This window comes from Bombus terrestris, chromosome 14, assembly GCF_910591885.1.
Source record: "Bombus terrestris chromosome 14, iyBomTerr1.2, whole genome shotgun sequence".
Classification (NCBI taxonomy): Eukaryota; Metazoa; Arthropoda; class Insecta; order Hymenoptera; family Apidae; genus Bombus; species Bombus terrestris.
In genome coordinates, this window is record NC_063282.1 from 7,179,568 (window position 1) to 7,193,741 (window position 14,174).

Genomic DNA, 14,174 nt, shown 5'->3' on the forward strand with positions numbered 1-14,174 from the left:
ATAGGATATCAACATATAAGCATGTGAAAAATGGGTTGCAGAGTTTCACAACAAAATTCTTTAAAATATCACTTTTATTTACTCATTATTGAAAACATATTATTTAACAATAAATAAATACATAGAATTATATATCTATCTATATATACATATATACATATATGTATACATATATATATACATATATATATACACATACAATATACATATATATATACACATGCAGATAGTTTATAATTTAAGTAATTTATTACAGAATAAATCACCTACGAAGTTAATATTTTTCCTGATGGAGGCCTAATAAATTTTCTGTTGATCCAGGAAATATTATTTTAAATCTTGAACGGCCTATACCATTTATTACTAAATATATTTTTATATTTACATGTTTTAAGATTCATCAGCAACTGTATCCATTTCTCGATCTTCTGACATCTGTAGAGTATGACTTTGTAAACTGCACAAACTCTTTTCTTTTGGAATATAACATTTTGTATTCAGCACTCGGTTTTCTTCAAGTGCAGGAACATCACAAAAAAGACATCTTGTTTCTTCAAACTCTTTTTCCAAGCATGGATGAAAAATTAAACTGCATATTGGACATGTTCTGTACTGCATGGTAGTTATTTGCAAGAGGGTAATAGCACACCTAGGTAATATATGGCCTTGTGAGCATTTGGTAACTTTCCAAGGAAGTTCATTTATAATTTCACCACACAGATTACAAGTCTCAATATTACTTAAATTGAGTTTGCATGTTTTTTTTAAAACGTCTTTAATATGTTTGGAAAATGGTGTTACTTTTTTATTTTCTTCTCCAGTCAAATATGCCTCTAAATACATCTTTAATAAACATATGGAAAGCTTTTGCTGTTCTGACAAAGAAGATTTGCTTTCAAGACGCATAAGATAATTGCATGCAGAGTGAACAAAAATTAAGGGTTGTGCTTCTGATATTTCTCCAGCAATACTACCTATTCCCTGAATGACCTTTTTCTTTTCACAAACTTGTATCATCACAGATGTCCACATTATTACTCGTAATTCATGCAAAGATAAAGATTCTAAATTGGACGGTACTTTTGATAAAAGAATCGTCGGATTTAATGCTCTTGTTGCTTTCATCCTAATCGCTTCTAAACAATCCCATAATTGCTCTAATCTCTCATGTTTGCTCTCATTTAAAACAGTTGATGGGTCCCAGTTTTTATGTTTTAAGCAGAACATATGTATTTTGGTCGGTTCCTTCATTACTAAATGGTCGTATATAGTGTTGGGACTAGTTACGTTTATAAAAATTACAAAGCTTGGAGAATGTGCGCAACCTAAATATCGAACATGACTTTGCAATAATTTATTGTTTACCTTCGTTTTTAAAAATTGATTTCTTTCGGTATTAACTGAAAACATTAAGCCATTTTCTGTAGTGACTAACGCATAATTTGTGCTTATACAAGTCATTCCTAAAAATTATTCATTTACTTATATTAATATTGTACGTTTTCCTGTAAATTGTATAGTAACATAATTTTATTTACCCGAGATCGTGAAGCCTTCTAATTGCAAATGTTCCATAGTTTTTAGTGTACCATTTTTCTCAATGCAGAATAAAAACAAAAAGTGACCTTTTGCAACCAAGATTTTTATATTCAAGTCATTTTGAGGAAATATTCTTATGGCGCTAATAGAAATACGATCTTTATAATCATAATATTTCTCAATAAATTTTAGCTCCACATTCTGATCATGATCTTCAATATTAAGACCATGAATACGTCCATCAATATATCCAACAATAATTAAATGCTTTTTTATGTCAATTGTAACCCAATTTAAAGCACTTATTTTTATATATTCATTTAATCTTATTGTTCCTATAATCTCAGGATTTGATATTTCATTATAGTCGGATATTTTTGGAATTTTATAGATAATTATATCTCCATTGAAATATGCAACAGCAAAATATGCAAAATTTACAAAAAGCTTGCTCCAAGTAAAACAAGAAGCTTGTAATGCTTTTAAACAATTTTTAAATGTTTCAAACAAAGTTGAATTATTTTTAGGTTCTTTCAGTTTTGTATTAATTTCTTGCTCTATAAAATTATAGCGTATAGAAGATAAATCATATGCAGGATACCAGTCTTTAGAAATTTTATATGCTATTGTAACAGCACCTGCTGAAGTTAAAATTGCAATAAGACACTTGCTGGGATGTATTAAATTCTGTGGTGACCAAGTTAAGTCAATTATTTTTGGTACCATTTCTTTTAAATTAGATAATTTTGGAGTTAAACTCTCCTCCATTATGAATGAATAAACTGCTTCACGTTGCATGCCCCAAATTTTAGATTCTATTTTGTTAGATATATTTTCTGTTGGAAATGTTGAAGGTGCATAAATGAAAGATCTAATAAATTTTATAGTTGAACAAGGAGACATTGGAGAAGGTATCAATTCCTGCAAAAGATAACATCATTAGGTATATTATTATTAATTCCACATATAATATTGATACTACTAGATTAAACTTACAAATATGTGAATTCCTCTTTCAGTAAGAATTGATATATGATTATCTGTAGACCATTGAACTGAAAATTTAGACATAACTAATGGAAAAATAGTGAAATTATAAATTTCTTCCATCTCCATTGTTTGCTAAATATTTATTCACATAATATGAAGATTCCGAAAATCTTTCACCTGAAGAAGTTTCATATTTGTTATGAAGAATCTTTTTTAACATTTATACAATTATACGCATACATTTTGTTTCTTTATTTTTTAAATTATTTTGTATGTACTTACATGCACATGTAACCTAAATACAAGGATATATATAAAGTAAATACATAAATCATTAAATTCAATTTACAATTTAAAACAATATATTAAAATTTATAAATATGTATTCATATATTTTATAAATAATTTATACGTATATATATATATATATATATATATCTTTTAAAAAATTAAATCTATAAAAACTAACCTATTGATTGTTATTATCGTTTTTCTTAATGATTGTGTATTTTTAAATAACGACACATTGGTACATGAAAACATATTTAATAATTAACATTGAATTTAGTCTTACACAATATATGGTTAAGTACAAATGAGATCAGATCTTTCAGTAAATTTTTAAACATTTGAGTCAGTTGAACCAACGCGGTTAAAGCTGACAACAACTCTTAATAAGTTTTCATCACATATATATAAGTACTTACTAGCTCTTAATTTTTAAAAATGATCATACAACAATTACAATCTCTTATACAATTGATTACAAGCATGTATTATATATCACATATATACTATTCGTTATCACGAATAAGGTATTCACTTTGTTTAAAGCAACATCGTTCTATATTAAAGTTCTTGTATATTTCATATAGTACAATAAGGAATGAATAAGAATTAAGAATAATTGTATAAATTCTATTATCACATAAAATTGAGATGAGTAGATCATTTCTGAATAAATTGTTTAAGCTAACAGTTTTAAATAGATCTAAGATTATACAGAATATCATGTTGCTTTTGCTGAATTATTATATTAAAACATAAAAAATGGCTATCGAAAATATGGTATGTTAGTAAATAGGGAAAACATTATATTTGAGCATTTCCTCAATCTTTTGCTTATGTTTTAAAAAATGTTTCTCTCATCAACGAGCACCGCAATAGGAGCGCAGCTCCTCGGTCGTACAAGATTTTAAACAACATTCCTCGTGAATTCCCCGTCCATTTCTTCGAAATCTAATCATTTTTTTCGCATTCTTGATAGACTTATAAGGATGCAGATCGTAACTATAGGCCATATAATCATCCATCTCCATTTCTAAAAGAAAAAGAAAGAATATATAATATTTAAATGAAAATATTGAATTTCCTACAATTTTCCTCCATTTGATATCGGTCAGTAGTAGCAACGTTTTTAACTATATTTACATACTTCCCTTTCCTATTTTTTTCTTGCAACAAATGATATAAGAGCAATATGCTTTTTACAATGTATTATATGATCTACTTACCTTGGTTGCTTTTTTTAAATCGGCTATTGTAAACACTACCGCATATTATCTGTAAAGTACTTGACAAAATTCGGCCACAATATTGATGCATTTCTGTCATAGATTGATCTCGAGATTGATCTCGAGATTGATCCCTAGATTGTCCTTTCTGACCATACTGAAATACATCCGATCCATGTATGTTCCGCTGCTTGTATGTATCCGATGCATGTTCCGCCAGCGGTATTAGGATCACTATCACGAGTATTAAACTCATGAGCGCGTATAATCGATTTGCGTACATCTAGAAGCAAAGAAATATTTTTGCAAATTTTTAAATTTAGTAAGATTCTATAATAATAATAATAATACTATAGTAGCTTACTCTCATTGAAAAAAATCATTAATCATATTCTATTATTACAATACAGATATTTATGCAAATTTATATTTGCATGAATGCAACTAATGAAATAGCACCTAATATGTTTTGTTTTACTTTATATATTTTTATATATTCAAGTCTATAAATTCATAAACATCTGCAGCTTATACATTATAACAGTATTAGTATGATATAGTACGGTACTATTAATATAACATACAGTACTATATAATATAATTAGTATGATATTCAACTACTGATAAATTAAAGGTGTCAAAGAACTGTAACATCTATTCGTAATAGAAAGAATGTCGATTGAATTTTTGTAAATCCAAATGAGCTAAACTTAAAAGCGAACACTTGTACTGGGTGAACTCGAAATTCAAGTATCATAAGTGGATCCTCCCAAGTATGTCTATTTAAATCGCTTTTATTAACTTTTATCAGGACTTATCAATAATGAAGCCCCATGCTGTTGCTGTCGCGTACCAGTCGTCGAGTAACGACCTATTTTTAGATATCATTCGTGCAAATGTAAATCTTGTACTGTAAATGTTTCCGTGTTAAAATCCTGGATCGAATGCTTTTCAAATATCTCACGAATTCCCCTTATTCATCCACGCGCGAATATTTGAAAAAGATTATCAGGAAGGAAACCTGTGTAAAAGATCGAGCAACATTATATCATCGAAGAATTATTCCTTCAGCTTTTCCGTATTATCTATTTTAAAAATTTAGTTCAATAAATACACAGAAAAGTTGAAATAATAGCAGTAACATTTTTTAAGATAAACAATACTAATGGTATTTTATAAAAAATTGATAAATAATTAAATTTAGGTAGAAATAATGGTCATAGGAAATACTGACGATTGTTTTTAAGATATTAATTATCATACTGGAGAATGATTCACGATTCAACGTACCGTGCTGATATAACTTCCTTCAGTAACATAGATATTATTTAACTATTATTTCCCACAGTGTAACATTCTATTCACTCTCACAAATTGTTGCGGCTGTTTCCTCTTTTTAATTGGCTAAGAATAAACTATATAACAAAATCGTTTTTAAACCTCCAATCGATGTAAGATAATAATTTGAATATTATCGAAAAATAAATAATAAAAAGATCAAGCTCTATAATAAAAGGGAATATATTTTATTGTAATAGAGTTACTTACTCATACATCGACAAGATAGAGATCAATAAAACATGTATATATACATATATGTATACATATATAGGGATATTATATGTGTATATCACGATGTATCACAGGTTGGTAGATTTCTTTTTCTTCACAATCAATTACATTAGTCGAAGGATAGCATTTTGAATAGTCTAAATATATTCTTCGCGGTTGAATTGTGCAGGTTGATAAAAAGCATGAAACAAATAAAAATTCAATAAGCAGGAATGTATTTTTCTTTGCATGTAATCATACAAGCAAAATACATACATTTCGAGGAGTAGTGCGAAATGAAAAATAATACGCGTGATAATTATTGAATGCAAAAATATTCGTTATTATAAGAGTTCACTTTTTTTCTATTTCGATAAAATTTTAAGTTGTATGTACGTAATGAAAACAAATGTAGATAATATTGTCGCTGAACACGCTGATAAGAAGTAAACTTAAGGCTACATTTTAATTTAAAAATATCTGTTTCTCTTGCATATTTTTAAATTGCAATATTCTAAATCTAAACAATATATCATAGATTACCGTTTCGAATAGATTATATTCATTAATAATACGTATAAATAGATTATATCGATTCATATAGATTTTATTGATTGTCTTGCTAATTGACCAATTATTTAGAGAATCTGGTTAGTTAATAAGAGAAGATCTATGGCATTAATTCTGTCTCGATGTGAAGTGAATAGAGAAATTGAATAAGATAGTGATATCCAATACTTAACCCAAGTAATACTGAAATTACTTTGAGATACTGAAATTCGAAAATTGATAGTTTATAATTTATATTACATCGTCAAATCGCTATATAGAAGAGTTACACAATTTAAAAAAAAAAACAGTAAATTTACAAAATTATTTAAATAGGATTTAATCCTTCATCGTCGCATATTGGTGTAACTCTACATCACATTTCGTATATGATAATATCATATATTATATATGTTGCATTATTGTGTTATTAAAATATTGATGTAGCAGAAAACTACAAAATATTATCTTAACAATAATAACTGACGAAATCAGCGTGAAAATTAGTGATTATTCAATTATTTAACAACGAAAGTATTTTTTATAGTGATCGTCAGTCTGCAAGGCAATACTATGTATCGAATATATCGAATCGATTGATATCGAATATCTCAAGCATGAATCGATAATTTCAATTTTATTTTGCATGCCGTTATATGTATGAATGAAAGGAATTAGTTTATATAATTTTGGACAGTTACCTTTCGATTAACTCTAAGAATAAAAGATTTCTTGACAATCTTGAACATTGGCATATACAGTAAGTATTTTATTCATATTCTCCTTCCCTTTTCTTAATTGTCTTTTTCTGTAATGTCGTAAATTTTCAGAGCGTAGAAATGGAACTATCTTAATGGTTCTGACAATTATTTATCGATCTATTGAATTATGTAATCGGTAAGAGATAATCGATTATATTAATTTAACGACATCTTCCAACCACTCTGGTAAAATCGAATTTTCAGCAACGATTTCAAATTAAATTAAAACAAATATTGTAATCGCTTCGTTTAGGTACTTCTCTCATGAAAATGTTCATACTTCCATAATCCGTAACCAAAGATGACACAAATATGCTTTGACCAGATGTCAACGCTTAAAACGAACAGAAATGATCGACGCAAAAGGGTAATTCGTAATAATGCATTGTTCTTTTTTTCCGTTTATTTGTCTTCATTTCATTCGGTTCATCGAAACAATTAAACACCACCGTTTCCGTTTAACAATACTCTTGCATTTTTAAAATTTGAATACACATTTAAATACTGAACAATTACTATGTACACCTGACGCGTCTACTTTTTCAGAGAACATCTTTAATACACCGAAGATTTTCTACATCCACTTGAACACGTTATTTTTCTCTTTGATTTTCTTTAAGCAAGAGTAAGGAAAAAAGGTCTATAAATAGAAGAAGAGAAAAAAGAGAAATATAACATTGAGGATAGAAAGAAATGAAAGAAGAAGAGGAAAGAGAGGAGGTCGTATTCAACTCTTGATCCACCGATTACTAGTTATTTTACTCTGTTTAAAATCGACAATCCCAGCAATATGCATATAAGCTCAGTCCCTACTAACACAAGTCGATGACAGAGATGGTAAACGCGCGAGAAGCCACATATTTCTACTTTGTTCTTGTTTCTTTTTTCATTTTTTAGCCAAGTGTTGTAGTTGTATTCCTGGCTGATTATCGCATTACTTTATTATCTATCACTACTGCTTATTATTACTATCGTTATCCACGTTATCGACAAGAAATCCGCTTACAGTGATAGGGACCTAAGTTTAGTTTTAAATCTTGAGAAGAGGTGAACGTGAAACTCACTAATCTCAAATTATCTTCTTCTTTGGTTTCTTTTTAAAATTTACCTTTGAAATTAACCTTTCTATTTTTTTTTTTAGCGCTAAATATATATATTCCATGTATTATATTTATTTCTCATTTAAATGTAAGTTAATAAAAATACAATATACATATGAAAATGCAAAGTATACGTTAAGGGATGCACTTACCGGCTCGTGAAGAAGCTCGTGATTCACTAAGGAAAAGCAGAAAAAATATGTTAGCAAAAAAGGTTGCTGAGTTCTTTATAAAATTGTAGAAACATCTCTAGTAATATTGAACACATTATCTTTTGTTACATTAAATGAGATAATATGGTATTTCGCTGCATATCAATTTCTCATTTCTCTTTGGAGCACAATCAAACAAAATTTATAAAATGATCTTTAAAAAGAAGATATTGGTATCGAAATATATTTTACGGGACTAAAAAAAAATGATGTTCAAATATTTCTTTAATTGAAGTTGATAAAAAAAAAATAATGTATATAATAAAAAATATATGAATGTTTAAAATATAGAATGAGGAATCATAAGTTATGAACAGAGGTAAAAGCTCTATTCGCATTCAATTGTAAAGACAAAACCAAAGGAATGCACATTTTTTAATATATTTTACAAAACGTTCTATTCGTACAGCATATAAAACAATACTCTGTATTTATTTTATATTCACACATTAGCTCTATACGACTGTACCACCTTTCGTTATATGTAGAATATAACTTTATACAGTATTCGGCGCGATTTTCAAATGTCAGTACTATGAAAGTGCGGTATCCTTTTGTCGTGTGGTTCCAGCATGCTTTTCGCCAGTTGAAAATGCCGGTGTAGCGCTATCGAACTTCTCCGAATTAATCGTTTTAGTCGTACGTTCCCGATCGATTGTCAATTCCGTTGCATCTGAGCTCACGCTTTTACCAAACACCCTTCCAGACGAAAATTCTTGCTGCTCGCTTGAACTTGCACTCGTCTTCAACGACCTGCCGTGATTGATGTGCGTATCTTTCACTTCCTGCTTCACTTCGTTCAATGGAACTCTTGCAGGTTTCAATGAACTCTTCAGATGCACAATATGATTATTCATTGAGTCCGTGCTGCTTTTTTTATGACCTATATGATTATGGTGATTCGAGAATACAGAATCCGTTTTGCCTAGAAATTGGCTACCGCTATTTTCCATATTGCCGAGACCATTTGCGCCACTAGTACTTCCAACATTACTGCTGCTGGAAATATCTCCCATGTTGAAATTTCTTTCCTTGGGACCAGTTTGCCAAAAGGAATCGTCGAAAACCTCTGTGTCGCGTTGCTCCGGAGGTAGTCTGCTGATACGAGCCTTGACAATAGCCAGGTGTCTATGCACGTAATCCTGATGAGGTGCTAGGGCTGCCGCTGTTTCCAAACATTGAGCAGCCAAGCCTAACTTACCACGCTCAACCATTACGACACATAAATTATGAAGGCCTTGAATATTTGTTGGGTCCAGTTGCAGTATTTTACGGTAACACTGTAACAATTAAAAAATCCCCATTATTGTTTCTATGGTGCATAAAATATTTGGAAGAATTTTATGACTCCAATCTCTCTAACTTACATTTTCAGCAGCATCCAAATCCTTTATATTATTTATATAAATATCACCTAGAAGGATTAATCCTTTAACGTGGTCCGGGTGAAATCTAACTAGTTGGTTTAAAAATGGAGCAGCTTCAAGGGGGCGTTGTTCATCTGCTAGCAAAAGAGCCAAATTGAATAATGCTGAACGGAAATCCTCTTTAAGAGCAACAGCATTACGAAACCATCGTTCTGCGCTTCCACTATCATGGTCATCCATAGCCAGCATTCCAAGATTAAAATGAACTCGTTCATTGTTAGAATCCTGAAAGTAAGTATCAATACGTTTATGATGTGAAGAACTATTTTGAAATATTATCTTTGCATTGTGTATGAAAAAATGTAGAGCAAAATACTTTTCGTAAAAGTTTCAGAAGTCTTTCTCTAGCTACTTTTCGTAATTCAGCACGTCCTAGCTCTTGGAGTAAAATAGCTGAATTGAGTAACGCTTGTTCGTGTTCTGGATCAAATTCGAGAGCCTTGTCAAGATATGCTAGAGCTTGAGATGCTTTCCCTTGTTCAAGAAATACGACCCCAAGCTTTAAAAATTAAAGCATTATCATATTAATAATTTATTTTTTTAATAAACATTGGTAACATTAATGATTTCATTCTTGATATTTACGTTGTAATAAATGTCTGGATTATTACTATCGTAGAAAAGGGCCCGTTCATAAACTTCTTGGGCTTCTTTGGTACGATTAAGTTTAATTAAAATATCGCCTCGATTAATATACGCTTGCGTGTAATCGGCGCGCATACTAATGGCTTGTCTATAAAGCAGATCGGCTTCCTCTAACCTAGTTGCATTCTTCGCTATTAGGTTTGCTAAATTTACGAAAACATTCAAATGATTCGGAGCTATTCGCGCTTGGTACGACTCTCCGGGTTTTGGTTTTGGTAGTAAAGATTTTGCCTGAAAGAAAGTTATCAGATAAACTTAATATTACTTTATCATTAAATTCTAATAAATATATCGCTTTAACTATGCATTTACCTTCAGATATGCGTCTTCAGCTTCTTTAAACATTTTCAGATGATTATAGGTTCTACCCACGTTAATGTGTGCACCAATGTCATCGCCTTGAACTTGCACAGCCATATTAAAAAAATTCAATGCTTCCTTGAATCTTCCTTGACTTTCCAAAGCATGCCCCACATTATTGAACAATTTAGCATTGCGATCATTCACTTTTAATCCTGACATGAATATAGAATATTCATCCAACCAATCGTAATTCCTGATAAAAGTCTTCGTTGTGTGCGCAGCCAAAAGAGTTATTAATAAAAATAGTGTTACTTTCTTAAATCTGCAAATATAAGAAATGAAAATTAGAAATATGTTTTTGAGAAAATTTTGAAATCTCATTGATATTTTTTTTTAGCGAAATTTACTTTTTATCAGATAAAATGCTCCATCCATATCCAATGAGCATACAAAATCCCATAGACGGAGCATACAATACTCTTTCCGCAATGACGAATCCAACTGGGAAGAAGAGATTTGAGGCAGGTAAAAATGGGAGTATCATCATAGCCAAGCTCTATACAAAACAATCGGTTCATATTACTTCTTGGAAATAATACATTTACGTCAAGCGAAAAATGCAGTTAGTCTACATTTGATACTAACCATTATGAGAATAATGGAAGTTTGTCTATTAGGTGTTAAAATTGCTGTTACCAACAATCCTAATATGGTCGTATGAGTTGCTATAGTGGCCAGATTACGAGGATCTGTAAAATTTTCTATTAAGGGTATCGTTCCCATAGTCCAATCACAGCATAAATCGCTTGGAAGAAATAGCAGCCTTAGATTAACTGCTGCGAGGTAATTATAGGTAAGCTGCCTTATTGGCGTTGGGGCCACAGATGCGGGATTGTCAAATCTAAAGTGTCATTAAAAAATTATTTTTCTTTGTTTTACTATTAGAATTTTATTATTTACAAGAATAAGATTCTTTGATCTTTTAATTATTATTTATAGATACCTGGTAAATACAGGTAACTTTGAGCCCATTACATGTAACCGAAGGATAAGTAAACTAAACGTGACAAGCGTAAGGACTGTCAGTCGTTTTGTACCTTCACTGGACCAAGCAAGTGATATTTTCTTCCCACCAAAAGCTGCCTTTAACGTCAGGAAAATATCCATTGCTCTTACCTAAGCAGGTAATGAAATATACAAGTTGAAATAAATATTTAATATTAATAAATATGGTTTACATATAAATTTACCTTTTGCACAACAAAAATTTCATAGAATACACAAACTGCAGTGGCTGTTATTCCTTGTTCTTTGCACAACATGGCAGTGAAAACAAAAGACATAGATAATATCAAAGATTTCCATCCTAAAAAAAATATAAAAACATTAATGTCTACTTGAATGAATAGAAAGTTGTAGTAGTAAATCTATTAGGAAATAAGGATAAAAAGAAATTTTTAAACATTTTTACCTGTAGATTTTCTACTTCTACAGCATTTAGTGTACATGATTAGAGCCGCTAAATAAAATAAAGAGGACAATGTTTCTGCTCTTCCGACCACTCCTGTAACCTTAATACACGATTATCCACTGACAATGCATCTAAACACGAACTAGGAACTACGACGCGATCGATCGCTCGACGTCGACCCTTTGAATCTGGACACATGATAGCTTGTCGCCGAAGGGAAGAACAAGGACTAGAAATAATTATCAAATAATATTCTCATATAATTTCAAGGTAACGTCGATCGATTCGATCGATATGGAAAGCAGTCTAAACAACTTACTGCCTCTGTATGTATAGGATGAACCGCAAACAGAAGAGAAGATACAAAAGTTGCAGAATCAGATAGAAACATCAAGCATGTCCTGCAATGGTGATTAAGACACACTTTATATTGATTTGTAACTACTTTATAAAATGAATGAAAACAATTTCAATGATATATAAATAAGTTACTAATGTTGTGTCACATTCCTTCAGTATCTAATTTTTAATTTGCCTACTATTTGTGGGACTAAATCAATTAATTATATAGCAAAGTTAAAAAGGAGAAGTCTTAGTTTAAAAAAACACACACCTGAAATATAATAAGCATACTCCAACATGTAGGATAACATTAAGCAGGTGATATCCCATAGGATCCAATTGGTGAATCAGGTAATTCCATCGAAATGTGAGAACGCACAAAGGTCTATATGATTTGTGCGACTGCTCCTATTTGCAAGAACAGAATTCTTTCAATATTTTGTACATAAGATAATCTTATACAACTACATAAATAATAAAATATTTTAATTATACATTTCATAGGGTCATACATAGTGGATCATAGCAAAATAAACAGAAAGTTACTCTAACGCTTTGCGTTTATTATAACACAATTTTATTTAAGAGCAAAATAAAGGAAAAACATTATCTTCCTTGAAACGATCGGCAAGCAACAAAAAAAAAAAACAACTTTTCTGACCAGAAATAAAGTCGACTGGAAAAAAAGATATTGATTCTATCCATGTAAGAAACATAAATAATTCAAAATAAAACTAAAAAATTGACTTGGATAAAACTGATTCGAATCGAACCAAATCGAAAGGGAAGGGAAAGGAGGAGAAGAGTTGAACGGATCAATACACAAGGTAAAGACAAGAGTAAAAGGGGGAAGGGGGAATCGAAACCATCTCTCTATCGTATTCACCCACCTTATGCATAGGAGTACCCCAGAAATCATTGTAAAAAACGTTTTTTAGAGGTGTATGAGGCCTTAAGTCGCGATTATCTTTTATCGCAGAAATGTCATCGAAAACGAAGCCGCAATTAAGGCTATTTAGATAGACAGCGAACGCGCTTATGGCGACAATCGCCGCGAGTGCTCCCCGCGCAGGCACTCCCATCACAAATAAGACATTGATCGGCCGTATTTTTCTCACGATTTTCGACTTAGATACCCTAATCGGGAACCTCTTTCGATTTCGCTACCGACGTTATCTTTTGTTTGTTATATTTTTGCCCGTTTTCTTTTCTAACTATTTATGTTATCTATCTAACTAGCTATCCTGTCTGTCGAGCCGAGAGTTTAACCCCGCGATGTCCAGAAGAGACGCAGGAATCTTATCTCTAGGCACGTAGACGTTGGTACGTTCCTCTTCGAACACATTATGGACGCTTATGTATCCAGTACTATGGAATACAAGCGGGTTTCCTCACAGGCCGATCTCCGGAATTCGATGAAAGACATGTCAATGGCAAGCAGGTTCAAACGTTCTCCAAAGGAAAAATTTTCAACACCGAATAGACAAACCGGCGAACCGGAATCGTAGATTACTGTATGCGCGCGTTAAAATCGAACTGTCAAACAGTAGACGTGTATACGGCTGTACAGCAGTGCACGCTACGTATCGTGAAACGAGTACAACGCAAGTACGATATTACGACGGCGACGACGCGAATTTACTTCAGAAAGAACGCGCATGCGCGTTGCTCGACTAAGCGCGAACTACCACCGTACACATCTTCACTGACGTGTAATTCAAAATATCCTTATTCTTGAAATATTTTTTCTTTAGAGATATGTATATGATA

At 31.2% G+C, this 14,174-nt stretch overlaps 3 protein-coding genes and 1 long non-coding RNA gene across 8 annotated transcripts; 1 reads left to right on the forward strand and 3 right to left on the reverse strand.

Annotated features, from left to right (window-relative positions):
- Window positions 1-56: 56 nt before the first annotated feature.
- Window positions 57-3,230, reverse strand: LOC100650979. 2 transcript variants are annotated; one of them, XM_020866670.2, is made up of 5 exons: window positions 2,999-3,230; window positions 2,812-2,824; window positions 2,536-2,706; window positions 1,539-2,460; window positions 57-1,463 (listed from the first exon to the last, which is right to left on the reverse strand). In XM_020866670.2, the coding sequence occupies exons 3-5, from the start codon at window positions 2,653-2,655 to the stop codon at window positions 391-393; spliced, it is 2,115 nt and encodes a 704-aa protein (XP_020722329.2). In that variant the 5' UTR covers window positions 2,656-2,706; window positions 2,812-2,824; window positions 2,999-3,230; the 3' UTR covers window positions 57-390. The 2 variants fall into 2 exon arrangements, with proteins under 2 accessions (XP_020722329.2, XP_003400733.2); XM_003400685.4 differs by lacking the exon at window positions 2,812-2,824.
- On the reverse strand, window positions 2,535-5,909 carry LOC100646077 (LIRP). Of its 2 annotated transcripts, XM_003400730.4 has the most exons (6): window positions 5,592-5,909; window positions 5,334-5,458; window positions 4,408-5,064; window positions 4,044-4,326; window positions 3,237-3,850; window positions 2,535-2,594 (listed from the first exon to the last, which is right to left on the reverse strand). In XM_003400730.4, exons 3-5 carry the CDS (start codon window positions 4,411-4,413, stop codon window positions 3,678-3,680), a joined length of 462 nt encoding a protein of 153 aa, XP_003400778.1. In that variant the 5' UTR covers window positions 4,414-5,064; window positions 5,334-5,458; window positions 5,592-5,909; the 3' UTR covers window positions 2,535-2,594; window positions 3,237-3,677. The 2 variants fall into 2 exon arrangements, with proteins under 2 accessions (XP_003400778.1, XP_048267777.1); XM_048411820.1 differs by lacking the exon at window positions 5,592-5,909 and having other exon boundaries at window positions 5,334-5,536.
- Window positions 5,910-6,159: 250 nt separating this feature from the next.
- LOC125386278 lies at window positions 6,160-8,784 on the forward strand. Of its 2 annotated transcripts, none has more exons than XR_007226278.1 (3): window positions 6,160-6,903; window positions 6,974-7,271; window positions 7,451-8,784. It is a non-coding gene; the product is annotated as an uncharacterized LOC125386278 (long non-coding RNA). The 2 variants fall into 2 exon arrangements; XR_007226279.1 differs by having other exon boundaries at window positions 6,974-7,040; window positions 7,158-8,784.
- On the reverse strand, window positions 8,579-14,038 carry LOC100650540 (protein O-mannosyl-transferase Tmtc3). Of its 2 annotated transcripts, XM_003400840.4 has the most exons (13): window positions 13,295-14,038; window positions 12,676-12,812; window positions 12,382-12,463; window positions 12,063-12,162; window positions 11,842-11,957; window positions 11,595-11,767; window positions 11,237-11,492; window positions 10,999-11,147; window positions 10,601-10,913; window positions 10,229-10,519; window positions 9,960-10,142; window positions 9,584-9,868; window positions 8,579-9,496 (listed from the first exon to the last, which is right to left on the reverse strand). In XM_003400840.4, the coding sequence occupies exons 1-13, from the start codon at window positions 13,484-13,486 to the stop codon at window positions 8,750-8,752; spliced, it is 3,024 nt and encodes a 1,007-aa protein (XP_003400888.1). In that variant the 5' UTR covers window positions 13,487-14,038; the 3' UTR covers window positions 8,579-8,749. The 2 variants fall into 2 exon arrangements, with proteins under 2 accessions (XP_003400888.1, XP_012171797.1); XM_012316407.3 differs by lacking the exons at window positions 12,676-12,812; window positions 13,295-14,038 and having other exon boundaries at window positions 12,063-12,291; window positions 12,382-12,469.
- Between the last annotated feature and the right edge of the window lie 136 nt (window positions 14,039-14,174).